The sequence below is a fragment of the Malurus melanocephalus genome, unplaced genomic scaffold (genome assembly GCF_030028575.1).
Source record: "Malurus melanocephalus ecotype Western Australia unplaced genomic scaffold, MMel_1.1 scaffold_224, whole genome shotgun sequence".
In the NCBI taxonomy this organism is placed as follows: domain Eukaryota; kingdom Metazoa; phylum Chordata; class Aves; order Passeriformes; family Maluridae; genus Malurus; species Malurus melanocephalus.
The window spans coordinates 116,810-141,687 of NW_026623456.1; the positions used below are offsets into that span (position 1 = coordinate 116,810).

A 24,878-nucleotide genomic window follows, 5' to 3' on the forward strand; every position below is an offset into this window, starting at 1 on the left:
GGTGCCCCGTGTGTGCCCCACAGTGTCACCAACCGGTGCTGGCAGAGGGGCCCGAAGGTGCCCGGGGGACAGTGACAGGCATAGCCGGGAGTCGTGCCCGGGTGGCGAGTGCAGGTGCCCGGAGGCTCACAGGGGTCCAGGGCACAGGCACTGACACAGCTGTCACCGAAGTATCCTGAGCATGGGATAGGGTTGGGGACAGCAACAGGGCACAGTGACGGGGGACAGGGATGGGGGTGGGGGCAGTGCCCAGGGGACAGTGTTAAGGAGTGCCAGTGATAAGGGAGGGTGGGAGTGCCCTGGGATGTGTGACAAGGGGGTAGCAGTGTCCAGGGAGGGTGACAGTGCCTTCGGGACAGGGATGGGGGTGCAAGTGCCCTGGGGACAATGAGAGGGGGTGGCAGTGCTCAGGGGTCGGAGATGAGGGGAGGCAGTGCCTGGGAACAGTGGCAAAGCTGGCAATATCCAGGGGAGGGTGGCAGTGCCTTAGAGCGTGCTGTGGCATGGCAGGAGTTTCAGGCTGTCTCTGCTCACCAGGGTAGCAGTGGAGGTGTCACAGGGGTGTCTCAGTGGTGTCAGTGTCTCAGGGGGTGTCAGAGGTCCCCATTCAAAGGGGTAACAGTGAGAGGTGTTACAGGTGTGTCACAGTCAGCATCTTGGGGGATGTCAGGCTGTGTTGGAGAGGTGTTGGGGACTGTTGGGGGTTGTGAGGGGGTCTCAGGGGTCTCAGGGTGTCCCCACTCACTGGGGTGGTAGTGGGGCGTGTCACGGGAGTGTCAGTGTCCCAGGGTGTATTGGGGGATGTCCAGGGTGTGTTGAGGGGTGTCAGGGGTCTGGGGGRTGTCCCTGCTCACCAGGGTGGCAGCGGCACGAGAAACTGTCCCAGTCATCACTGCAGAAGCTGTGGGCAGGGCAGGGCCCCGAGTCGCAGGGATCAGGCAGGGCACAGCCCCCCTCCACGTTCACCTGCACCGCCTGGGCCAGGCTCAGGGCATCCGCAGTCACTGTGGGGTCCCCAACACGCAGTCCCTGCAAGGTCACCCATCAGTGTCGTCATTGAGACCCCCCAAGCCACCCTGGACCCCCTGACACACCTCAGTTTCCCTCACCATTCCCCCGAGACCCCCTAAGAACGCGACTGATGGTGTCACCATCAAGTCACCCCCACCTCAGTGTTCCCCACCACGATACAGGACACCCCAGGACAATCCAGACCACCCTGCAATATCACCTCCTTCTTAGCGTCCCCCACCACGACACTGGACCCACTGCACCACCCTGAGCACCCTACATCAGGTCACCTGTCATTGCTCCTCAGCACCAACCTCAGCACCACCTGATGACACCCCGTGTCACCTGTAGTGTCCCTTCATTGACTTGGGACACCTCCCTGCCCCAACCCTACTTCCCTGTGTGGGGCCACCTCTCAGTTACCCACACTGGAGTCACCCCCAGTGATGCCCCAGCCACCATGACACCTCCTGCCACAGTGACGTGCCCAGCCTCAATGTCCCTCGCTGCCACCCAGGACTTTTTGTGTCACCCTTTTCAGTCCCTCAACAAAATATGTGACACCCCAAACCCCACACTGGGACCTGCTGTGCCATCCCAGCCCCTCTTTCCAGTTGTATCACCTCTCTGGACTTCAGTGGCCAACAACACCAGCTGGAACTCCCCTATGCCACCCAGGACTGCCCCAGTCACAGCTGTGTCCCCATGGCCACATCCCCATCCCGCCAGACCCTGGGGTGATGTTCAATGTTACTGTGCCCAAGAGTACCCAGTGCATCCCCAGTGTGCCCCTGCCCACACAGCCCATTTGTCCTTTGCCATGTCCCTGTGCCCCTGCTCCATGTCCTCATGTCCCGTTCCATGTCCCCAAGTCCTGTGACGTGTCCCTGTGCCCCCCTTATCATACCCTGTCCCCAGGCCCCATGCCATATCCCTGTATCTATGTCTCTCCCACTGTGCCCACGTCCTTACCACCTCTTCCACATCCCCAAGCCCACCCCCACCCTTACACCCAGCACCCCATGGTCCCCACACCCTCTTTGCCCATGCCTCCATACCTGCAGGCACCCCTGGAACCCCTCCTCCACGGTGCCACTGTTGCCCAGCAGCCCCCCCAGGCTCAGCGTGCGCAGCTGCAATCCCTGCAGCTCTCCGGGGACATCGCCCACCACCTGGGAGGCACAGGGACCCACGTGGGTGCCTTGGGGTGCCACAGTGGCATCTGGGGGTCATACACAACGAATGCCCTGCCATGTCTCAGTTTCCCCCTACCTGGTGGCGACCGTAGTCAAGGGTGAGGAGGAGGAGGGTGGCAGAGGGGTCGTGGCTGGGGCCCCCCCGCAGCTCCAGCTCTACATGGTGCCAGGCGCCGTCATCGACTTTGGCCTGGGACAGGCGCAGCGTGGCCAAACGCGCCCCCCCTTGCCAGGCGCCAGCCTCCACCTGCCCCTCGCTCAGCTGTGAGGGGTAGACACATCAAGGACACCAAAAACCAGGTGGGCACCAGGCACTGCCCACCAGGAAATACAATTTCCCCCAGGACAATAATTCCCCCAGGCAATGGCCCCTCAAGGGGGGCACCTCCTTGCACTGCCACTCCCCAGCAAGACACCTCCCATGGCAGAACCTCCAATAGACCCCCTCCAGGGCAATACCCCTCTGGCACTTCTCTCAGGGAAATCCTTCTATTCCAAGCCCCCAACACCACTACCTCCCCACGGCCACATATCCCCCCAGAAAACACCTCCTGTGCCAATGACCCCATAGGGCAATGATCCCCCAGGGCAATAAATCCTGTACCAATAGCTCCCCAATGCCAATGCCAATAACCCCCACACCCTCAGAGCAATAACCTCCTGGCACTTGCCCCAGGGCCAACCCTCCTACACTCCCACTCAAGTCAGTACCCTCCCAGGCCAATGTGCCCTATGCCAATAAACCCCCCAGCAAATGCAATACCCCCTGTGCGGAGGACACCCACCCAACTCAGTAACCTCTCCAGAGCAACAGCCCCTCCCTGGCACTTCCCTCAGGAAAATTCCCCTATTGACCCCCCGTGCCCACCTGCAGGGTGAGGGTGAGGTGGCCTCCGGTCCCCGCCCGCAGCAGGACCCCGCGGGGGTGGCGGGTGCGGAACATGATGCGGAGAGGCCAGGGCAGGGCAAGGGGCAGTGCCAACCCATTCCACGCCACACAGCTGCTGCCCACAAAGCGCTGCGGGCCCACCATCTCTGCAGGGCATGCACGTGGGATGGGGCTGACCCCCAAGACCCACGGATCCCCTCCAAGCCCACCCCGGGGTCCCCTCCCCGCTACACGTCCCCCTGTACAGACCATGTACACCCACCCACAGACACCCTGCATCCCACCCGGAACCACCCACAACCCCACACGGCCTCTCACACACCCACCCTCAGAACTCCAGCACCCCCCCGGGGACCCCATGCACATCCCACAGATGCCAACACACCCTCCCACGGACCCCCCATACCCATTCAAAAACCCACAATTCCACAGATCCCCAAATACATGCAGCGATGCCTCTCACCCCCTTCCCACACTCCTCACACACACGCAGAGACCCTCCCCATGCTCTCCATGGACCCACAACAAGCCTACGGACCCCCCACAGTCCCCCCACACCGTCCCCCCAGGTCTCCCAGTTACCCTCCTGGCAGGTTTTGCCCCCAAAGCCCAGGGGGCAGCGGCAGCTGAACGCCCCCCACTCATGCACGCAGGTGCCACCATTATGGCATGTGTTGGTGTCACACAGGGTCTTCTTGGGGGGACAACCTGGGAGGGGGCAGAGGGGTCAAATGCCACACACGACCTGGGACCCCTGACCTCCTGGGACACAGACACCCCAACATCCTTGAACCCCTATCCAAAACCATGGTCCTGGTAGCCCCTGACCAGCACCCCATATCCCAGCCCCACCCCAAAGGGGGTACAGCCCTATCCAGCCCCCTGGTCTTGGCATCTCCCCACCACCAGGGCACACAGCATCCTCCGTGCCGTCCACTCCAGCTCCATGGCCCTGGCAGGCCCTGAACCCCCACCCTACAAACAGAGGACACAGAATGCCCTACCACTGCATGCCTGGACCCCCATCCAGCCCAATGAGCCTGGCATCCCCTCCCCACATCCATGGGGCACAGAGACTCCCAAGCACTGCCCAGCCCTGGGCCCCCCTGGGCCCCCAAGTCCCACCACCCCCCACTCTATACTCCACACCCTGGGGGCGCAGCCTCATGGTCCTGGCAACCCTGAACTCAAACCTGCATCCCCTGACTTCCCATCCCACACCCAGGAGGCACTGAATCCCCACACCGAGCCTGTTCACAGACCCCTCTCCACACCATGTCCCTGGCACTCCCTGACCTCCTCCCCACACTCAGAGGGCACAGCTTCTCCTGCATCCCCTGGACTCCCATCCAGCCCCACTTTCCTGACACCCCCTCCCCGCACCCAGAGGACACAGCCCCTCTGTTCCAGGTATCCCTTAACCCTACACCCATCTCCCTCCACTTGAAGGAGCTCAGGGCCCCCAGCCCCTGCCCGGCCCGCTGGCCCACTGCCCACCAGGCAGGGTGCCGTTGTTGGCAATGAAGGCTGCCATGTCCACGGAGCGCTGGTCAATGTGGAGGTGCCTCATGCACCCCACAAAGTGCCGGCTGCGGATCGGGAAACTCTCGGGCAGCGTCGGGACGCCCCCCAGCAGCAGTGGCCCCGTCAGGTCCAGTGACCTGCAGAACCCACCATCAGCTCGAGGGCTCAAGAAACCCCCGTGGGACCCCACAATCCATGGGGACCCTGAGGGAGCCCCAAGGGACACCCAGCCACACCCCCCACCCCCCCCCCCCCCACAGGAGTCACAAGGGAATCCTAAAGAACACCCACTCACCCAAAAACCCATGGGGACCTGAGGGACTACTCTAGGGATGTTCCCCCACGGGTAACTCAACAGATCCCCAGGGGACTCCTCCCTCATGGGGACCCCAAGAGAACCTCCCCAACCCATGGGGACCTCTAGTGACACCCCATCCATAGGAACCCGTGCCTCCCAAGGGACCTCTGACCAGTGAGGAGTCCACAGGTACCTCACCCACAGGGATTGTTCTTCTCCAAGGGACCCCTCTATGGGTWCCCCAATGGACCCCCACCCACGGGAGCTCCAGGTCCCCCTCACTTCTTGCTGCCAGTCTGGGTGCCCTGGGCAGCACAGGAGTAGTTGCCGAGGCGGGGCCCGAAGCGCAGGGCCATTGTTGTGTCACAGTCGTCCACAGTCAACACGGCCACCTTCTGCTCTGAGGGGCCCTGTGGGACCCCTGAGCGCCCCACCACCGGCTGGGGGGCCCCACATCAGGTGGGACGGCCCAGGACCCCCATCATGCAGCCTTCATCCTGTTCCTCATCATCCTTCTGCCCTCTGGTCCCTTGACCCCATCGAGTTCCCACATCCCTCCAGCCCACCAGCATCCACCCTTCAGACCCTCAAATCCCACCCTTCATCCCTTCAGCCTCCCCTAAACCCTTCAATGGTCCCCTTAATCTCCCCCAAGCCCCCATGCCCCTGACCTCCTATTCTTCCAACCCCCCATCACAATTCCTTGGGGGGCCCCACAGGTGAGGAGGAAGGTGGGGTTCCTCAGGAGTCCARTGGGTGGGGAGGTGTGTGGGGGTCCCTTGGAGTCCCCCAAATCTCCTCTCTACTCTCCTCACCTCTCCAACATGCCCTTCACCTCCACCTTTTCCTCTCCTCTTCCTCCACCTCCCATCCCCATCCCTCGGGACCCCCACAGGTGGGCATGTCTCTTAGGAGTCCTTTAGGTCCCTCAAACCCCCTCACTACTCCCCCCTATCTCTCCATTCCCCCACCCTTCCCCTCCATCTCCCCTTCCTATGCCTGTGCCAAACACTCCCCACCCACTGTACCCATGTCCCCTGTTCCCTCACCTTGTTGTAGTAGTGCAGCTGAACTCGGTGCCACTGCCCATCACTGACACCTCCTGGCACGAAGGGTGACACCGTGGTGGTGGTCTCACCTGCGGGCACAACATCAGAGGGACACGGCCGGCAGGAGGGAGGGGGGGGGTGGTGCCAGGGGTGGGATGTCCAAAATGCAGTGCCAGGGATGCGGTGTCAAGGATGCAGCGAGGAATGCAGTGAGGAATGCGGTGAGGAATGCAGCGCGGAATGCAATGAGGAATGCAATGAGAGATGCAGTGCTGGGAATGGGATGCCCAGGATGCAGCGCCAGGCAGTGGCAGGATGGGATGTCTGGGATGAAGTGAGGGATGCAGTGAAGGATACAGTGCCCACAGGGGTGCCAGGGTGGGGTTCCAGCCCAAACCTGCTGAGAAGGTGAGCTGCAGCTGCTCATCCACAATCTCCAGTGCCACAAAGTCGTGTCGCTCGTTGAAGCGCCCGTTGTACAGTAGGAGCCCGTCCCTCTCCCGTGTGGCAAACCTGGGGGACGCAAGTGCCACGGGTGCCCCAACACCCCCTGATCCCCTCGTGCCTCCCAGGCACTCCCCAATGCCCCTTGCCCCAGCCATGCCCTGAGGCACACCCCTCACCCTCTACCCCATGACTCTGTACCCACTGTGAGATGCTCACACCCATCAGCCCCTGCCCCCACAAGGTGCCCCCACCCCATTGCCCCCCATGCCAAGGCTTCACCCACACCTTTTGCTCTCACCCTGTGCCCACAGAGTGCCCATCACCCCACACCCGATCGCCCCACAGCCCATATGATGCCAATAGGGCATCAATCACCACCCATCCCAGATGATGCCAATGGGGCACCTCCACCCCATCTGATGCCCTTGGGACTCTCATCACCCWACACCCCAAATGATACCAGTGGGGGCACCCATCACCACCCCCCTAGCACCCACAAGATACCCATCACCCCACACCCCATCACCTCATCTGATGCCAATGGGGCACCTATCACCATCTACTCCACATCCCATGTGATACTCAAGGGGCATCCAGCACCCCCCATCTCCCCAGATACCCCCAGGCTCACGTGAGGCCTAGGGTGAAGTGGAAGCGCTGGCGGAGGCCACGAAAGGTGAGGAAGGAGCGCGGGGGGAAATTGCGGGTGCTCATGGTGCAGAAGGGCTTCTCGTAGTGCCCAGGGGGACACTGGCACCGGAATCCCCCCACCAGCAGGTTCAGACAGGTGCCCCCATTCCGGCAGACCCCCGGGGTGCAGCGGCCCCCCCGGGCACTCAGTTCACAGTGCTCCCCTGTGTGACACCCAGAACCCCAAAACTGGAGTGAGGAGTCCCACCTGCCCCCCACACCTCCCCATTAACCCCAGAGTGGCTCCCCCAGGTGCTCAGCTTGCAGGGCTCCCTGGTGTGACACCCTGATAGCACCAGCACACCAAAAAGGAGGGGTGGGGGTCCTCTCTCCTCCCCACCCCCCAGTAACTCCACAGTCCTGCCCCCAGGCACTCACAGGGCTCCCCAGTGTGACACCAAGCACCATAAACTGGGGTGTGGGAGGGTGGGGATCCCCCCTTCCTCCCCCCCAGCATCTTTATCCCCAGCTCCATCACCATGGCAACCACCTCCCATTGCCATGGCAACCCAGAGACACCCCCTCCTCTCACATCCCCCCCCACCTGGCTGGCAACCCCCAGGGGGTTGGGGGGTCCCATGGGGGGCTGCAGTCCCAGGGTGGGGTAGGGGGTTTGACCCCAGTGCCACCAGTCTCCCAGTGGAGGGAAGGTGGGCGGAAGGGAGGAAGGAGGTAGGGCTGAAGGGGAGCTGGATGAGGAAAGATAAGGATAGACACTACGAGGAAGGGCTGGCCAGTGGCTCTAACCAGTGAAATCCTCGTGGCACTCGCAGGTGTATCCACCCTCACGGCTCCGGCACCGCCCATTGCTGCCGCAGGGGCTGGAGTAGCACAGGTCGATCTCGGTCTCGCAGTAGTCGCCGGTGAAACCGGGCGGGCAGCGGCAGCGCAGGCCCGTGACCGGGTGGATGGGGCGGAAAAGGATGGTGTCGGAGGCGAGGAAGGGCGCAGAGCTGTCGAACTGCAGGACGGAAACGCAGCGCATGTAATTCTCGCAGGGCTCTCGCAGACACACGTTGTCATCGAAGGGCAGGACGCGCTGGGCCGTGGTGGCTGCCAGCAGCGACCGGTTCAGGTACAGCCGCTCCTGCAGCTCTTCGGACGAGAAGAACCGCGATGTGCCCGGCGCCGCCGCCGGCAGCAGTGCCGAGAGGCTGACATTGAGGATCCGTGCCGGGCCCACGTCTGTGTCCGTCTGGATGTTGAAGAGGACCACACGGTGGCGGGGGGTGGCCAGGACAGCAGCCACCCCCTCCAGGAAGCGACTGAGCAGGGGAGACAGGAAACGCTCCTGGGACATGTCAGCCAAGCGCAGGGTGATGCTGTTGCTGAGCATCTCATCTGTGATCACCGTCACCCGCAGTGTGCACTGCGCTGTTGCACTGTGGATGCCATCTGGGGACAAGGTGGGGACACGGGAGGGGGTCAGTGACAGCAGTGGACAAATCTGGGAAAGGCTGGTGGGGTGGGAACAGTACCGGTTTTGGGGCAACCAACCCAATCAGCTGCTGTCAGATGGGGACGGTGCTATGGGGCTTGACCTGCTTGGCCACCATGGAATGGGGACAGTTCTGGCCATGAAACACCTGGCCCAAGTAGCCACTGTGGAATGGGGACAATACTGGCTATAAGGTGCCCATCCTGCTTGGCCACCACAGAATAGGGACAATCAGACGGGGACAGTGCAGGCTATGGGGGATCTTTCCTGCTCAGCCACCAAGGAACAGAGACAGTGATGGCTATGGACTTGGTGCTGGTTATGTAGCTTCTGTTGGTTACAGGGTTGGTGCTGGTTATGGGGCTGGTGTTGTTTTTGGGGTGCCCGTCTCACCTGACCATCACAGGGTAGGGACAGTGGGATGGGGACAGTGTTGGCAATGGGGCTTGAACTGGTTACAAGGCTCCTGTCCCACTTGGCCACTGTTGAATGGGGACAGCGCTGGTTATGGGGGACAGTGCTGGTTATGGGGCTGGTGCTGGTTGTGGGTGCCCATTCCGCTTGGCCACCATGGGATGGGAACAGTGCTGGCGATGATACTGTAGGTGGACATGGGGATGGTTATGGGGCCACTGTCCCAGTCAACCACTGTGGAATTGGTACGATACCAGCTATGGGGCTGATGCTGGTTTTAGGGTACCCACCCTGCTTGGTCACCATGGCATGGGGACAGCAGGATGGGGATGACGGTGGCTATCGCAGACCTGATGTGCTTGACCCCTGTGGAATGGGGACAGCACTCCTTTTGGGGTACCCATCCCATACCCTACTTGGCTGGAAACAATGGGATGGGGATGGTGTTTATATTATGGAGCTGGTGCTGGTTTTGGGGCATTCCACCTGGCCACTGTAAGGTAGGATCAGTGGGATGGGGCTGGTGTTAGCCATGGGGCTGGCACTGCTTACAGGGATGCTGTCCCACCTGGCCACTGTGGAATGGGGACAACACTGGCAATGGGATGCCCATGCTACTTGGTCACCAAGGGATGGGGACAGTGGGATGGGGATGGTGTTGCCTTATGGGGGACCTGACCTGCTTGGCCACCATAGAATGGGAGCAGTGGGGGCCATGAGGTTCCCATCCTGCTTGGATGTCCATCCTGTGGGGTGAGGGCATCTGAATGGGGATGGTGGTTGGTTACGGGGTTAAGGTCAGGGTTAGGTATGTTAGGCATGGGGCTGGCTATAGAGCTGGTTCTGTCTATGAGGCTGAGGCTGGTTAGGGAGCCAGCACAGGTTAAGCGTTGGTGCTAGTTATGGAGTTGGCATTGGTTATGGGGCTGGGACTGGTTAAGGGGCTGGGGCTGGTTAAGGGGCTGGTGATGGTCATGAGGCTGGGGGAGCAAAATGTCTGCTCAGATATGGGGCACCCACCTTTCTCCTCCTCCTCYTCCTCCTTCCCTCCCTGGCCAAGTGCATTGAAATGTGGGACAGATGGGGAGTAAGCAGACAGACAGATGAAGGGACAGCCGAGGGGCCAAGCAGGCAGAAGGGGGTTCTGCAGAGGGTGGCAAGGGCGGGGCTGCCTGGTGGCCCATGGCCAGTGACCGGTGGCTGGGGGGGTGGGGTTGCTATGGCTGCGACTGCGGGGGTCTAGCTATGGCTGGATCTTTTGTTCCCCTCCGGGCCGCCCCTGCGCTCGGAGTGGGGAGGCATGAGGGGATCCCTGCCCCCACCCTTTGTGCCCTGGGCCCCCTGCTTTTGTGTGGCTGGAGCAGGGACCCCAGCCAGGGGAAGCTGGGGGGCAATGGGGGCCATGTGGCTGGGATAAGGCCTGTGACTCAGTTTCCCTCCCTGACCTGGGATTGACCAAGAAGATGTTCCTCCACCCTGGGGTGACCCCCCTGCCGCCACCACCCCAGCCAGAAGCACCTCCTGGACACYCCCCACAGCCCAAACAATGCTGACAACTAATGGCAAACCTCCCCTGCCCCTTATCTTGTGACCTCTCCATTGCATGTGGGGACCTCCCAGTGGAGGTCGGGGTGACCCTCCCAAATCCACACACCAGGCCCTGTGTCTCTTGCCCTGAATTCAAGCACTGGAGTCTCCTGGAAACACAAACAATGTGGTGCCCAGGACTCCCCCAATACTGCACTGCACCCTGAGYCTTCTCAGATTCATCCAGCAGGCCCCCATAACATCCCCCCAAGGGTACCAGGACCCTGCTGGCACACACCAGCCTCTACTTCCCCAATACATGCATTGGGCCCTGCCTCACCCTGCTCAGTGACACATGGAGAAGTGCCAGGACCACCTTTGGACAGCCCAGGGGTGTGGGGAAAGAAAAGGGGTACTGAGGACCCCAACTGCCTCCAGCTTAGATGTCGGGGGTATGAGAGGAGCACAGCATCCCATTATTCCCTCTCCCCTAGAGCTGGATGGCATGGTGAAACTCCAAAACACCTCAGTGGGCTGGTGGGACCCCACAACACATTATCCCTTCTAATCTGGTGGGTGAGGGCAATGAGACCCCATACACCTTGCCTCCATGCACCCACAAACCTCACCTGCCTCTTCCCGCAAGCCCCCCTCCATGGGTGGGGGTCTTACCAGAGACAGACACCCTCATGACGGCCTCAAGCGGGCGGTTGTTGTCCAGGGCTGGGCTGAGGCGCAGGTCCCCACTGTGTGGGTCCAGCAGCACAAGGTTGAGCTCATTGCCCTGCTCAAACGCATAGGTGAGGTGGTCAGAGACATCAGGGTCGTGGGCAGGGATGCGGCCAATGATGCCCCCGGGGAAGCTGCCGGAGCGGTTGGTGATGTAGTTGTTGAAGAGGATCTCGAAGTTCTTGAGCTGGGGGCTGTTGTCATTGGCATCGCGCAGGCGCACATGGACGGTGGCCCGACTGACCAGCGGGGCTGAGGTTGCCTGGACCACCATGATGTATTCAGCCTTGGCCTCATAGTCCAGGTCAGCCAGGGCGGTGAGCTCTCCAGAGAAAATATCCAGCTGGAAGACCTCGGGGATGTTGCCCTCCACGATCTGGTACATAATCTGGGCATTGGTGCCCTCGTCGGGGTCAGTAGCCGTGATCCGGGCCACCACCAGCCCAATGGGGCTGTTCTCCTCCACAAAGATATCAAACTCATCCCTCTCGAACACGGGTGGGTTGTCATTCACATCCAACACCGTCACCTGGATCTCCACTGGCGTCCGGCGGGCCGGGACCCCCTTATCCATGGCAAATGCCCGCAGGGAGTACAGCTGCACATTCTCCCGGTCCAGACGGCGCAAGGTGCGGACAATGCCCGAGGTGGACTCAATGATGAAGTCGCCATCTCCATCATCACCCCCTTGGAAGGTGTAGAAGACCCTGCCATTGAGCCCAGAGTCACGGTCAGTGGCGGAGACCTGGAGGACGCTGGTGAAGGCAGGGACATCCTCATAGATGGATCCCTGGTAGGAATGGCGGAGGAACTGGGGTGCGTTGTCATTGACATCACTCACCAGGATCTCCAGGTAAGTTGTGTCAGATTTCTGTGGGATACCATTGTCCCGTGCTGTGATGGCCAAGGTGTAGGACACCTGGTCCTCGTAGTCCAGCTCCATTTGGGTGGTGACGGCACCAGTCTCGGCGGCAATGCAGAACTGGGGGATGCTGTCCTCCATCAGGTAGGTGATGCGGGCGTTCTCCCCTGTGTCCTCGTCCGTGGCGCTGATGACCACCACTGTTGTGCCCACTGGCCGGTCCTCATTGATGTTGACAGTGTAGTGGGAGCTCTGGAAGACGGGGCGGTGGGTGTTGGCATCTGTGACATTGACAATCACCTGGGTGGTGTCCTGGCGGGTGCCATCAGAGGCAGCAATAGTGAGCAGATACTGCCGCTCCAGCTTGTAGTCCAGGGGCAGGGCAAGGGAGATGAGCCCACCACCGCTCTGGCTGGTGATGGAGAACCGGTTGCGGGTGTTGCCGCTGGAGATCTGGTACGTGATGACGCTGTTGGCATCACGGTCGATGGCAGAGACAGTCAGGACACTGGTGCCCACTGCCGCGTCCTCGTTGAGGCGGGCACCATACTCCTGCTGAGTGAACTCAGGGCTGTTGTCATTGACATCCAAGACAGTGACACTGACACTCGCCGTGGAGGCCATTGCTGGGGTGCCCTGGTCCTGTGCTTCCACCCCAAAACTGTAGAAATCAACCACCTCTCGGTCCAGCTCAGAGGCCACCACGATCCATCCAGTGCTGTTGTTGATGGCAAACGGGAAGCTGGTGCCAGTCCCCAGCAGGGTGTAAACCAACCGGCTGTTGTCACCCGAATCAGCATCAATGGCTTGTACATGGATGACGGAGTAGCCCACGGGGACATTCTCCAACACGGTGGCCTGGAAGGGCGTGCTGACAAAGATGGGTGCATTGTCATTGACATCCAACACCTGGATGGTAACCAAACCACTGATGTTGGAGAGAGGTGGACGGCCACCATCCTGYGCCCGGATCCGCAGGGTAAACTCCTTGGTGACCTCGTAGTCCAAGGGGGTAACGACATCCAGCATGCCTGTTTGCGCATCAATGTAGAAGTGCCCACGGGTGTTGCCGCTGACGATACTGTAGTGCACCAGTGCATTGGTCCCTTTGTCACAGTCAGTGGCTGTCACCCGCAGCACAGCTGCATTGGGTACCACATCCTCGGGGACCTGCACCACATAACGCCGCTCACTGAACTGTGGTGTGTTGTCATTGTCATCTTCCACGGTAATGTGGACAGTGGCTGTGGCAGTCCGAGGATCCTGGCCCTGGTCTGTGGCCTCCACCAACAGCTCGAAGGCATCCATCGCTTCCCGGTCCACAGGGCCGCGGGTGCGGATGACGCCTGAGCGGGAATCGATCTCAAAGACCTCGTTGATGCCACCGGCATTGAGGAGGCGATAGAGGATGTTGGCATTGGGACCAGCGTCGCCGTCAGTGGCCCGCACCGTCAGCACCTCATAGCCCACCTCCAGATTCTCCCGCACGCTCTCCYGGTATTCTGGCTGCTCAAAGACTGGGTTGTGGTCGTTGGTGTCGCTCACTGTGACCGTCAGTGTGGCCATGGCACTGCGCCGGGGTGTCCCGTGGTCCACCGCTGTCACACGGAACATGTGGGTGCTCTTACTCTCACGGTCCAGCGGTGCAGCAGTGCTGATGGCACCAGTGACAGGGTCCATGGTGAAGAGGGCATCGGAGCGGCTGTCAAAGAGTGCAGCCATGGCATAGTGCAGCTGGCCTGCCTCCCCCTCATCAGGGTCCTGTGCTGTCACCTGTGTCACCGGTGTGCCTGCTGGCCGGTTCTCCTCCACTGTGGCCTGGTAGCTGGAGGGCTGGAACTGTGGTGCTGTGTTGGGGCTGCGGCGGGAGTGGCGGTGAGGTATGGGGGGTCTGGAGGCTACTGTGCTCTTGGACTCCCCAACATCCCCAGTGTCCATTACACCCCAAGTGCCACTGGTGTCCCTGCTTTTCCCAGCATGTCCAGTGTCTATAGTGTTCCTGGTGTCGCTGGGGACTTTGCTAGTCTCCCCATTATGTTCAGTATAGCTGGTGCTCCTGGGATCCCTGGGGACTTCTCTACTGTTTCCAGCCCCTCTGGAGGCTCTTCCACTCTCCCCAGTAAGCTTAGAATTCCTGGAGCCCCTGGGGACTGGAGTACTCCCAGTGCCCCCAACACCCTCAGTGCTCAGCACATTCCCAGTGCTCCCAGTGTCCATGGGGATGTTGATGTCCCCGGTGTGTCCAGTACTCCTGGCGCTACTGGTGCCCCTGAGGGCATGGGTGCTCCCAGTGTCTCCAGTTCCTCCAGTAACCCCGGTGCCTCCAGTATCCCGGGTGCCTCCAGCGTCCCCGGTGTTTCCAGTGCCCCCAGTGCCTTCAGAATTCGCAGAGCCTCCAGGCTTCCAGGGAACGCCTCCAGCATTCCCAGTGCCTCCAGTGTCCCCAGTACCCCCGGTGCCACCGATACCTACAGACCCCCGAATGCCGCCGCTGTTCTCCGCACTGGAAGYTCTGGTGCCCGGTGCGGTTCCATCGCTGCCGCCCGCGGCCGGTGCGGGCCCGGCGCTGCCGCCGCTGTCCCCGGTGCTCGGCGGGGGCCGCGCACCGCCGCTGTCCCCGGTGCCGCCGCGGAGCTGGAGTGGCGCCGAGAGCGCGCTGAGAGGACGGGTGCGGATGCTGGTGCCAATGCCGGTGCTGATGCCGGTGGGGGTGCCGGTGCCGGAGCCGATGCCGGTGGCGATGGCGGTAGCGGGTCCCGGTGCGGGCAGCGGCAGCGGTAGCAGCAGCAGCAGCGGCAACAGCGGGAGCGCGGCCCAGCGGGCGAGCAGAGGGCACATGGCCGCTGCCCCCTGTGCCCCCCCGGTGCCCCCGGTGCCGGTGCCCGCAGCGTCCCGCACTGCCGCCTGCGCGCCGCCCGCGCCCGCGCGCGCCCGCCGGGGCGGAGCCGCCACTTCACCGGCCCGGCCGCGCTTAAAGGAGCCGCCGGCCCCGCTGGCACCCACTGGCGGCACCGGCACCGGCACCGGCCCCCGCACCGCCACTGGCACCCGCACCGACAGCAGCGCCGGCAGCGGCAGCGCGGGAGCAGCGGCCGTACACCCACGCGCAGGTTGCGCACACACATGGTAAGGTGCACATGTCCGCCCTGCGCGCACACACGTACGTGCACACAAACATGCACGCGCACATGTGAAKCGCCTTGCACATACCTGTGCATTGCAGGCACGCGTGTTGCAGGCGCAGAGAACACAGGCACCAGCGAGCACATGGGAATCACGTAGGTGACACACAGAGCACATGTGAAATACGCGGCACATGTGTGACACACACGGAGCACACACAATACATGTGAGACAGAACACATGTGTGACACAACACAGAGATCGTGTGCAAACACACAGCACACGTGTGACACATACAGCACGTATGACACACACGCCCCCCCCTGCCCCTCAGCCCCCTTTGTCTCCCCCGCCTGCCGTGATTCCACACGCGGGAGTCTATGTCCCCTTATTCCGTGGCATCCCCCGAATCCTGGGCTGGTCCCACCGCACCAGGACCGGGGGCAATAAAACGGACTGGGAGCAACTGGACCAGGCTGGGAGGCCGTGGGGATGCTGGGGGGCATTGGGGCAAACAGGGAGGGACAGGGGACGTTTGGGAGCACTGGGACAGACAGAGACATTCTGTGGGGAAGCTCGACTGGGGCGGATCCTCGCACTCCATGGGTGCCGGCGCCGGTCCCGGGGCGTGGGTGCGGGCAGGCGGCGGGGAGTCGGGCCGCCGCCCYCCGGCAGAACGGGTCGGACGGGTACCGGGGAGGGGCCCCCCCGCGCCGGGGCGGCGCTTGAAGCGCCGGGACGCCCCCGCCTCCGCCGGGAGCTCCAGTGACTCAGGGGGCCGCTCCCCGCCGGTTCCACCCGGCACCCACGGCGCAGCCAGGAATTTCCCACGCACACGCAGCGGGAGGCAGCCAGGCACCCCCGCGGGGGGATGGAAGCGGGCGACCCTCCCGTGTGTCACCGCACCCCCGGGGGGGGGCCGGCAGCTGGGGCTGAGGCTGCGGGCCCTCGGCTGCACTTTGCATCACAAAAGGGCTTTGTCTGGGGCTGGCAGGGGGGAGTGAGAAAGGGACAGGGATGGGGGGGAGGGGTGGTGTACAACGGGAAACGAAGACACCACCCCGAGCTGGACTTCTTCCTTCCGTCCTCAAAACCCCCCAAGAATACACCGCTCAGCAGCTCTTTTGGCTTTATTAGATGGAAGAGGGAAGTGTTCCACGGGCATGTGSGTCCCCGGCACCACTCAGCGTGAGGGGGACACATAGGGGATCCCGGCCCCATTCAGGGGACTAGCGGGGACACACAGGGAGAGGCAGCACCCTGACACTGTCAGTTCTTTGTGCCATAGGGGGGACAGATGGTGACTCCCCGCCAAAGCAAAGATAATGGCGAAGGGCACAGCCTTGGCAATGATGGTGAGATGACTTGGGAGGCCCCCAAAGTCCTTGGGGGTGGGGGAGGGGACACCCTCAGACCCCCATGTTCTTCATCTGCTCCTCCAGCACCTGGTCACATCCTCCCCCGGCCTTCTTCTTGCCCCCCGCTTCCTGCTGCTTCTTCTGCTTCTTTGAGAGCTCCTGCTCTATGGGTGCCGGCTTGACAAATGGAATCAGCTCCCGCAGGTCTAGGGAGACAAGGGACCCCTGTCACTCCCCCGCCAAGGGGTGGGGAATGGGGGGGTGGCAGGGGGGATGTTACCTGGGGGCATGAAGTTCTGGAGCTTCTCAGGTATGCGGATGCCCTCCGAAGTCTGGTGGTTCTCCAGGATGGCACAGATAGTGCGTGTGGTAGCGCACATGGTGGCATTCAGCATGTGCACAAACTCCACCTGCAGCAGAGGGACATGGGAAATATGCGTGACATGGGGGAGGCAAAGGGAACATGGGAAGAACCCCCATGCCCACCAGCCTCACCTTGTCCATCATCTTCTTAGTCTGGCCATAGCGGATGCGCAGGCGCCGGGCCTGGTAGTCGGTGCAGTTGGAACAGGAGACAAGCTCACGGAAGGCGCCTGAGCCAGGGAACCAGGCTTCCAGATCCAGTTTTTTGCTGGCTGCATGGTTCAGGGAACCTGGAGTGGGGACAGTGCTGAGTGGGGCAGTCCCACTGCCTTCCTGAATTTGCCTATCCTGGGGCACAGCATAGGGTGAAGCCTCCAAAATTACTCCAGCAGCTTGGTGCCAATCCAACATGGATTCCTGCTCTGCCATAGGGACGCAGGGTTACCTCTCAGCCTGGAAATGTGGGGTCCCCACTTGGTCACAGGGTTGCTGCTTGGTTGTGGGGATGTGGGAGTCCTGCCTGGACATGGGGATGGATGCAGGATTCCCACTCACCTACAGACACTGGACTCCTGCCTGACCACAGAGACATGAGGTGCCTGCTGTGCCATGTGGATGTGAGATTCCTACTCAGCCATGGGGACATGAGGCTCTTTGTCAGCCACATGAATGCAGGCTTTCCACTTAACTATGGGGAGATGTGATTGTGCCATGGGGATCTGGGACTCCTGCTCAGCCACAGGGATGAGGGATTCCTGCTCAGCTGTGGGGATGTGGGGTTCCCACTTGCCTGTGGAGACATGGGGTTCTCACTCTGCCAAGGGGATGAAGGGGGTCCCACTCAGACACAAGGAGCTTTTAAGCCAGAAAATTTTCCAGGAGGAGCTGGGATACTCGAACTGCCCCTCTGGAAGGGACAGGAGGGAAAATCCATCACAGCAGTGTCCACATCTACTGCCACGGACCCAGAGCAAAGCTGAGGATTCCACAAACAAAATGTCCCCTTCCTTCTCCTCAGGCTGGTGAGAGCAATGAGCCAGGGACAAGGAATTGCCACAATGCAGGTCAGGGCCCCCCTCCAGCCCCCTGTGGCACAGGAGCCCTTACCTGAGACAATGTTGACGACATGGTAAGGAATCTCAAGAGACTGGTAGAATTCCTCAGCTGTGGCCATCATCTCTTCAAATATCTCCCAGGATTTGTTGTCATGGGGGGAGGAGTAGACAAACTGCTCGATCTGTGGGAGAAGAAATTCCACAATGTAGCCAGGGACGGCCCAAATTCCCACTGGAACATTGTGGTGACATTGGGTACACCCTAAATTCCCACCAGAACATTGTGGTGACCTTGGGTACACCCTGAATTCCCATTGGGAACTCTGCAGTTGACAGCAGGTACACCCCAAATTCCCACCAGGTTCATCCCAAATTCCCACCAGGTTCACCCCATAGTGACCCCCCCATACATGTGAATTCCTGCTGGTATGCCACAGTGACACCAGGTACACTCTGAATTCCCACCAAGAACACCATGAATTCCCACTGGAACCCCACAGTGACATGGGGTATACAAATTCCTGGTGGAACACAACAGTGACAATGGGTACACCCTGAATTTGTACTGGGTACATTGCAGTAACACCATGAATTCCCACCAGAACACACTGAATTCCTACTGGGACCCCAGTGATGCTGGGTACACCCTGAATTCCTGCTGGAACCCCACAGCGACCATTGGTACGCCCCRAATTCCCACTGGGACCACCCCTCACTCTCACCTTCTCGAACTGGTGGACSCGGAAGATGCCACGGGTGTCTCGGCCATGGGATCCCACCTCCTGACGGAAGCAGGTGCTGAGTCCTGCATACTTGAGGGGCAGGTCCTCTGGCCGCAGCCACTCATCGCGGTGCAGGGCRGCGATGGGCTGCTCTGACGTGGCAATCAGGTACTTCTCGTCGATGGAACTGTCCTCTGCCCGCTCACTGCCCTTCCCGATCACCTGTGGGGCACATGAGCCATGGGCCCTCTTCTAGCTGCTCCCACAATCCAGGGACCAGCAGGGAGGTTTTCCGGGCCAGATGGTTTGGGAGTTCATCACAGAAAGAGTTTGCTGGTCCTTCAAAAGGGGTGATGGCAGGGACGAGTCACCTGTATCACCCGTGGAGATGGACCCAAGAGATGAGCCACCTCCTTGTCACCTGATCACCATCACAAGCCAGCTCCTTGTCACCTATGGAGATGGACCCCAGAGCAAGGCATCTCATCACTGCACTGCCATCACCTGTGCAAATGGACCTCAAAGATGAGCCAGCTCCTCGCCACCTCATCACCATCATGTGGCACTCATACACGTGGAACCCAAAGACACCTCTTCCTAACCACGTCACCAATGGAGATGAACTCCAGAGACCAGCCACCTCCTTGTCACCTCATGGCTATAACAGCGTGTCACCCATCGAGAAGGACAGGAGATGTGCCACTTCTTGTCACTGCAGTGTCACCACGAAGTGTTTCCCATGATGATGGACCCCAAAGACAAACCACCTCCCTGTTACATCATCACCATCACAATGTGCAGATGAATCCCAAGGAGAGGGGAAGGAAMCACTGCCACCGCTGCTGCCACCACCACAGACTTGCCAGGGCAGAGGGGACCCCACTGCCTCCCTCCCCACAGCCCTGTGGGGGTTGCTTGCTCCCAAGTCCAGTCCCAAACCTGGAGCAAACCCTCACCTTGTAAAGCTCCTCGTCAAACTGGCTGAGCTGGGCCACCTCCTGCATCACCTCCTTGCGCATGAAGAAGGGGGTGTACACTGGGGTGTACCCCCGGGCACGGAGGCTCTGCAAGGCGTACTGGATCAGTGCCTGCTCCAGGAACACCAGAGGGCCCTGGGAACAAGGGACACATTACCTGTAATGCATACACCCCGCTGGGCCACGCCTCTTTGCTCAGTGTACCCAGGATATGTGGAGCCCATTGAACTGCGTCACTCCAGACCATGGCAGGAACAGACCCCGATGCACCACTGAGGTCAGGCTCCATCCCACACCCCTGCCATGGAGGCACCCATCACCTATACAAGGGGAGAACCCAAGGCCCTTGTCCCTCCTCATTCTTCTCTGATCCCAATCATTCTGGGATCACAGCTCTTACCTTAAGAAAGTAGCCACGGCTGCCAGCCACCACAGCACCCTTTTCCCCCTCATAGCCATCGACCATCACCACCAGATCCACGTGGGAATACTTCTTTCTGCAGCTGCAGTCACCCCACACCCGCTCCACCTTGTTGTCCACATCCTGCAGGAACCCAGAGAAAGAGAAGCAGGAACCTGTCACCTCTTCAGTGCCCTGGAATGCCGTGACACCAGTCCCTGAACCACACTGAGCCCACTTTAGGAGCCCAAACTCCAATTTATTGTGCGGCCACTTGGCAGTGAGCCTGGACCAGCAGTGCTCCCCTGGCAAAATATTCCCGCGGRATGAATGGAGGCAGCAGAGAGAGACCCTGTCCCTCCCAAAGGGAGTGACTTTCCCATGGATTCCCCCAACAATGGTGTGCCTAACGTTGTCTGAGCTACTCTTTGTCTGATCCCGGTGGGAAATGCCAGCTTGTCATGCAGATTTCCCTCACCCGCCCACCCAGCTGGGCTTGGGGGAGTACCCCCCCCCCCCCCCCCCCCCCCCCCCGGCTTCCCACTGTGAGCTTCCCAGCTCCACTGACCTGGCCCCACCTCCCTCCCTGAGTCCTACCTCGTCGTTGCTAATGGGCACAGAGGGGTGCAGAAGGTTCCCGATCTCCCGCAGGCTCTCGAACCGCTCCGCCTCCAGCCGCAGGCGCTCAGAGTCACACTGCAGGATGGCCTCATCGATGAGCAGCCGAACTTTCTTGATCTGGGATACCTGAAGACACTGTGGAGAGACCTCCGGATGAGGTGGGCGGTGGAGATGACCACCAGAAAGGGGAGCCTGCTCACCCAGCATGGGGAATCCCGGACCCAGCACGGTGAATTCCAGACCTTCCATAGATTCTGGAGTGAGCCCCTGGGCTAGACACACTCAACAACAGACTGAGAGGACAAAGGGGTGACAAGCTGTGCTCTGGAARGCCTGAGCTGCTTGAATGGCAGCCAGCGCCACACTCGTTAACCAGGGTGAGCTCTGAACTGGGATGGAGGCAGGGCAGGGAGGGACATGCCAAGGACACAGAAGGACTGAAGCTGCTCAAATCCCCAGGGATGAGCCCTTGACTGCCACAGAGCAATGCTGGGGAGATGAAGGACACCGAGGAAGAGCCAGTTATTGCTGGTGTGGGACTGGGAGATAAAGGATTCTCCTAGATGGAGTGTCAGGCAGTCCCCCCTCATTTGGTGGGCACTTCAGGCCACCAATTTGGGCAATTCCAGGCAACACTCAGGACAAACTGTAGTCACAGTGGTGGAAGCTGGGTTCTCACTCACCCCCAGGACATCAGCCGTGAGTTCTTCCAGGTTCTGTGCATTCTCTGGTACCGATTCATCTGTCCCTACCGGCTCCTTTTTCTGCAGCAGGAGGAAAAGGGAACCCCGGGAGAGTTAAAGAATAAAATTCCAGAGAGAAAACATCCCTCAGTGACACAAAGCTGGAGGGCTAAGAGAAGGGGAGATGTCAGTGGTTGGTGACATCCCACCATGGGGTGACCCAGGGCCCTCGTGCCCCACCTTCATCTTGTCCCCGATGGTTTTGCTGCACAGGTTCTTCAGCTTGTTCAGGTTGTCAGCACGAAACCTGCCTGGAAAGGAAGGCAGGGGCTATCAGCCAGAGTGGGAGAGGAGCTGGGGTCCCCATCCTGCACAGAGAGATGACATGGAGGACCCACGGTAGCAGGAGTGGCTGTGGCAGCTCCAGGAATACCCACAGGCACCAGCCCTGGGGGTTTTGAGTCACTAGGACTAGGGATGCTATTGGAAAACACCTGGAGCGACATTGCACTGGGACCCTCATGCCAGGCTGGAAACCCCTTCCATGTGCTGGGATCCGCCCCATGCTGGGATGGGACCCCCTCCCACTCTAAGATGAGAACCCCACATTGGGATTCCCCATGCTGGGCTGGGTCCCAGTGCTTGGGTCCCCTTCATGCTGGGATGGGATCCCCTCATGGGGATGGGACCCCCACATTAGGATAAGACCTCCACGCTGGGGCCCTCATGAGGGGATGGGATCCACAACACCAAAATGGGATGCCCCACATTGGGATGAAAGTCCCATGCCAGGCTGGAACCCATGCACTGGAATGGGATGCCCACCCRATGCTAGGATCCCCCACTTTGGGCTGGGACCTCCCCCTCCATACTCCCCCAGCRTGGGAACGCTACACTGGGCTGGGACCCCTGTGCTGGACTGGGAACTCCCTGGCCAAGATGGGAATCCCTCCACCAGGATGGGACCCCCATAGTTGAATGGGATGCCCCACATCAGCATAGGACCCCCAAGCTGCACYAGGACCCCCCACAATGCTGGGCTAGGACCCTCATGCTGGGCTGTGACGCCTACACCAGGATGAGACCCCCCCCATCAGCACGGGACTCCCACACTGCACYAGGATGCCCATGTCAGGCTGGAACTCCCTCCTCTATGGGCTCAGAGCCCTCCCACGCTGGGACCCCCACATCAGGCTGGGAACCCTCCCGCCAGGATGAAACTCCCTCATGCCAAGATGGGGCTCCCACACTGCACTGGGACCCCACATTACATTGAGACTCCTCCCTCAGTAGGATGGGACTGCTAAGGGCTGAGCAGATCCCAGGATTTCAGGCCACGATGATGAGATTCAGCAGGCATTGGATGAGGCGAGAGGGGATGTGCCTCCTTTGTGACCCCAAATGTAGGAAGGGCAGAGCCCAGAACCCCAGGCAGCCTAAACTGGGGACACCCAACAGTGAGAATATACCATCAGGGGGAGGGATCAGTCCCAGGGGATGATCCAGAGCCAGGGAGCATGGAACAGGACACAGCACAGCATAGGCTCCACGGCACCGGTGCTGTGGGATTGCATCAGCCAGTGCATCCTGCCAGCCTGCGTCACCCTGTCACCTCCTATCACACCCYGTCATCCCCCAGCGCTCCCATCTCAGGGACACACTCCTTGGGGAGGGGGCTGGGAAGTGGGTTATCCCATGGGATGAAATGCTCTGGAATAAAATGAGGGCACAGCCAGAGCCAGGGATGCCCAGGCAAGATGCCAAAAGGACATCAAGGCAGGACGCATTAAAGGGGAGCCCCRAGCACTGCTTTCATCCCGCAGCAAGGGAATGCTGGGGTGCCCTGGGAATGGCGGTGTTTGGGGCTCTCCACCCACCCCTCCTGTCTCCCACTTCACGTCCGGCACCCACGGATGGAGCTGCATGCAGATCCTGCTGCCCATATCCCACCGGGAGCCACCGGGAGTTGGCTCATGCCCCCACGAGCCGCCCAGGTGTGGGTGTACCCAAATCTGGGGGCGGCACTGCCTGGGACCCCCCCTTCAACCAGTTGAATCTTGCAGCAGCGCGGCTGGTGCAGGGCGGGGAGCGGATCCCTGGGGATTGCAATGGGGTGGGATGCAAATGCGGGCTAAAGGGAACCTGGGACCTGCCCCCCAGCCTGGGAGGAGGGAAGGGGGCCCAGTGGAAGAACTTCTCCCACCTCAGTCCCTGGGACTGGGGGCGAGGGGGATCCGCCCAAGCCCCCGGTCTCTGCTGGGATCTACCCACAAGATCCAGTCCCAGGCGGCAATGATCCACCGAGGTAATCCCCGAGGGCTGGGGAGGATGGGAAAGACACCCCTTAAGTGACCCGGTCTTAGCGAGAAGGTTCGGGGACCAATGTGGGGGTCGGCTCCAGGTCCTCCGGGAGAAGAGAGAGCGGGAGAGCAGGACCCCTGGGAAATCCCCCATCCCCGAGGTGGGGCGAKGGGGGGTCCCCATCACCTGCGGACCGGTCACCAGGCTGAGGGGGTGGGGGGAGAGGCACCAGGAGGTGGGGATATGCCCGTGTGTGACAAGGGGGTGACATGCCCTCGGGGATCCCCCGGCCCTGAGGCCCCTCAGCCCTCCTCCCCGTCCCCTCCACGTACACCTCCGCCAGGCGCCGTCCGCCCGCACCAGCGCGTCCACCAGCGCGGGGTCCTTGAAGCGCTTGCGCTGCATGTCCCGCACCATAGCGGGGTCTCCGCCCTTGTCGGCGCGGAACAGGTCCAGGTCMAGCACCATGACTGGTGATGGCGGCGGCGGCACCGGGAACAGCGGGGGGACAGCGGCGCCGCGCGCGTGCGCGGGGTAGGCGCGGCCGAGACGTGCCCGGGGCGGTGCGGGCGGCGGAGCAGCTGCGCCCCCTGGTGGGGTGGAGGTGGCGCAGCAGCACGGGAGGACCGGGGTGTGGACGGGCGATATGGGAGTGATATGGGGGGTCTGGGAARGCTCGAACGGTCCCCAAGAGGGGTTCCAGCGGGATTGGGGGCCCGCTGGAGTATGAGAGGTTTTGGGGAGGATATAGGGGAGTATGGAGAAGTCCGACCATTCTTGAGCACCCCCAGAGGGGTCCCCGCGGATCTGCTCACGCACCCCGCACACCTCCAGTGTTCCTCAGAACACCCCAGACATACTGCTGGGCTCTGGGGACCTCCTACCCGAGGACACCCTGCATCCCCGTTGTTCACAGGGGTCCCAAGGTCTCCCACACCTCTCTACAGCACCCCATGGCACGACTGTGGCTGTCCATGTTACCACATGTCACCCCATGTCACCCCACTGTCCCATTCCTGGGGGTCCCGGCGGGGTCCTACTGTCTTCACCCGCGTGGGGGATCCTATCCCCCTTCTCCCATAAGGAGAGGTGCAGGTGGGAGTCAAAGTTCCACTGCACCCCTACCCCACCCCAGGCACCCACTCCCATTCGTGACATCCCGCGCACACCCCCATATACTCCCCCCATCCATTTTGGGTGC

General features: G+C 61.2%; 2 protein-coding genes across 9 annotated transcripts in view; both read right to left on the reverse strand.

Moving 5' to 3' along the window:
* CELSR2 (cadherin EGF LAG seven-pass G-type receptor 2) overlaps positions 1 to 15,407 on the reverse strand; it is a 30,357-nt gene extending 14,950 nt beyond the window's left edge. For 7 of the 8 annotated variants that reach the window (XM_057374388.1, XM_057374387.1, XM_057374385.1 and 4 more), the window contains exons 1-13: positions 11,156 to 15,407; positions 7,852 to 8,499; positions 7,046 to 7,268; positions 6,365 to 6,480; positions 5,968 to 6,056; positions 5,201 to 5,358; positions 4,594 to 4,757; positions 3,679 to 3,804; positions 3,076 to 3,242; positions 2,284 to 2,469; positions 2,070 to 2,183; positions 855 to 1,029; positions 34 to 175 (exon numbers count right to left, since the gene is read on the reverse strand). In XM_057374388.1, coding sequence (XP_057230371.1) covers positions 34 to 175; positions 855 to 1,029; positions 2,070 to 2,183; positions 2,284 to 2,469; positions 3,076 to 3,242; positions 3,679 to 3,804; positions 4,594 to 4,757; positions 5,201 to 5,358; positions 5,968 to 6,056; positions 6,365 to 6,480; positions 7,046 to 7,268; positions 7,852 to 8,499; positions 11,156 to 15,392 — 6,545 coding nt within the window. In that variant the 5' untranslated portion in view covers positions 15,393 to 15,407. The remainder of the gene's footprint in view (positions 1 to 33; positions 176 to 854; positions 1,030 to 2,069; positions 2,184 to 2,283; positions 2,470 to 3,075; positions 3,243 to 3,678; positions 3,805 to 4,593; positions 4,758 to 5,200; positions 5,359 to 5,967; positions 6,057 to 6,364; positions 6,481 to 7,045; positions 7,269 to 7,851; positions 8,500 to 11,155) is intronic. The other variant, XM_057374389.1, reaches the window with a different exon arrangement.
* Positions 15,408 to 16,312: 905 nt separating this feature from the next.
* SARS1 (seryl-tRNA synthetase 1) lies at positions 16,313 to 24,206 on the reverse strand. Its single transcript, XM_057374394.1, has 11 exons — positions 24,010 to 24,206; positions 21,617 to 21,687; positions 21,377 to 21,457; positions 20,670 to 20,828; positions 20,073 to 20,216; positions 19,652 to 19,807; positions 18,696 to 18,917; positions 18,026 to 18,155; positions 17,051 to 17,208; positions 16,836 to 16,965; positions 16,313 to 16,761 (listed from the first exon to the last, which is right to left on the reverse strand). Exons 1-11 carry the CDS (start codon positions 24,143 to 24,145, stop codon positions 16,607 to 16,609), a joined length of 1,542 nt encoding a protein of 513 aa, XP_057230377.1. The 5' UTR covers positions 24,146 to 24,206; the 3' UTR covers positions 16,313 to 16,606.
* Between the last annotated feature and the right edge of the window lie 672 nt (positions 24,207 to 24,878).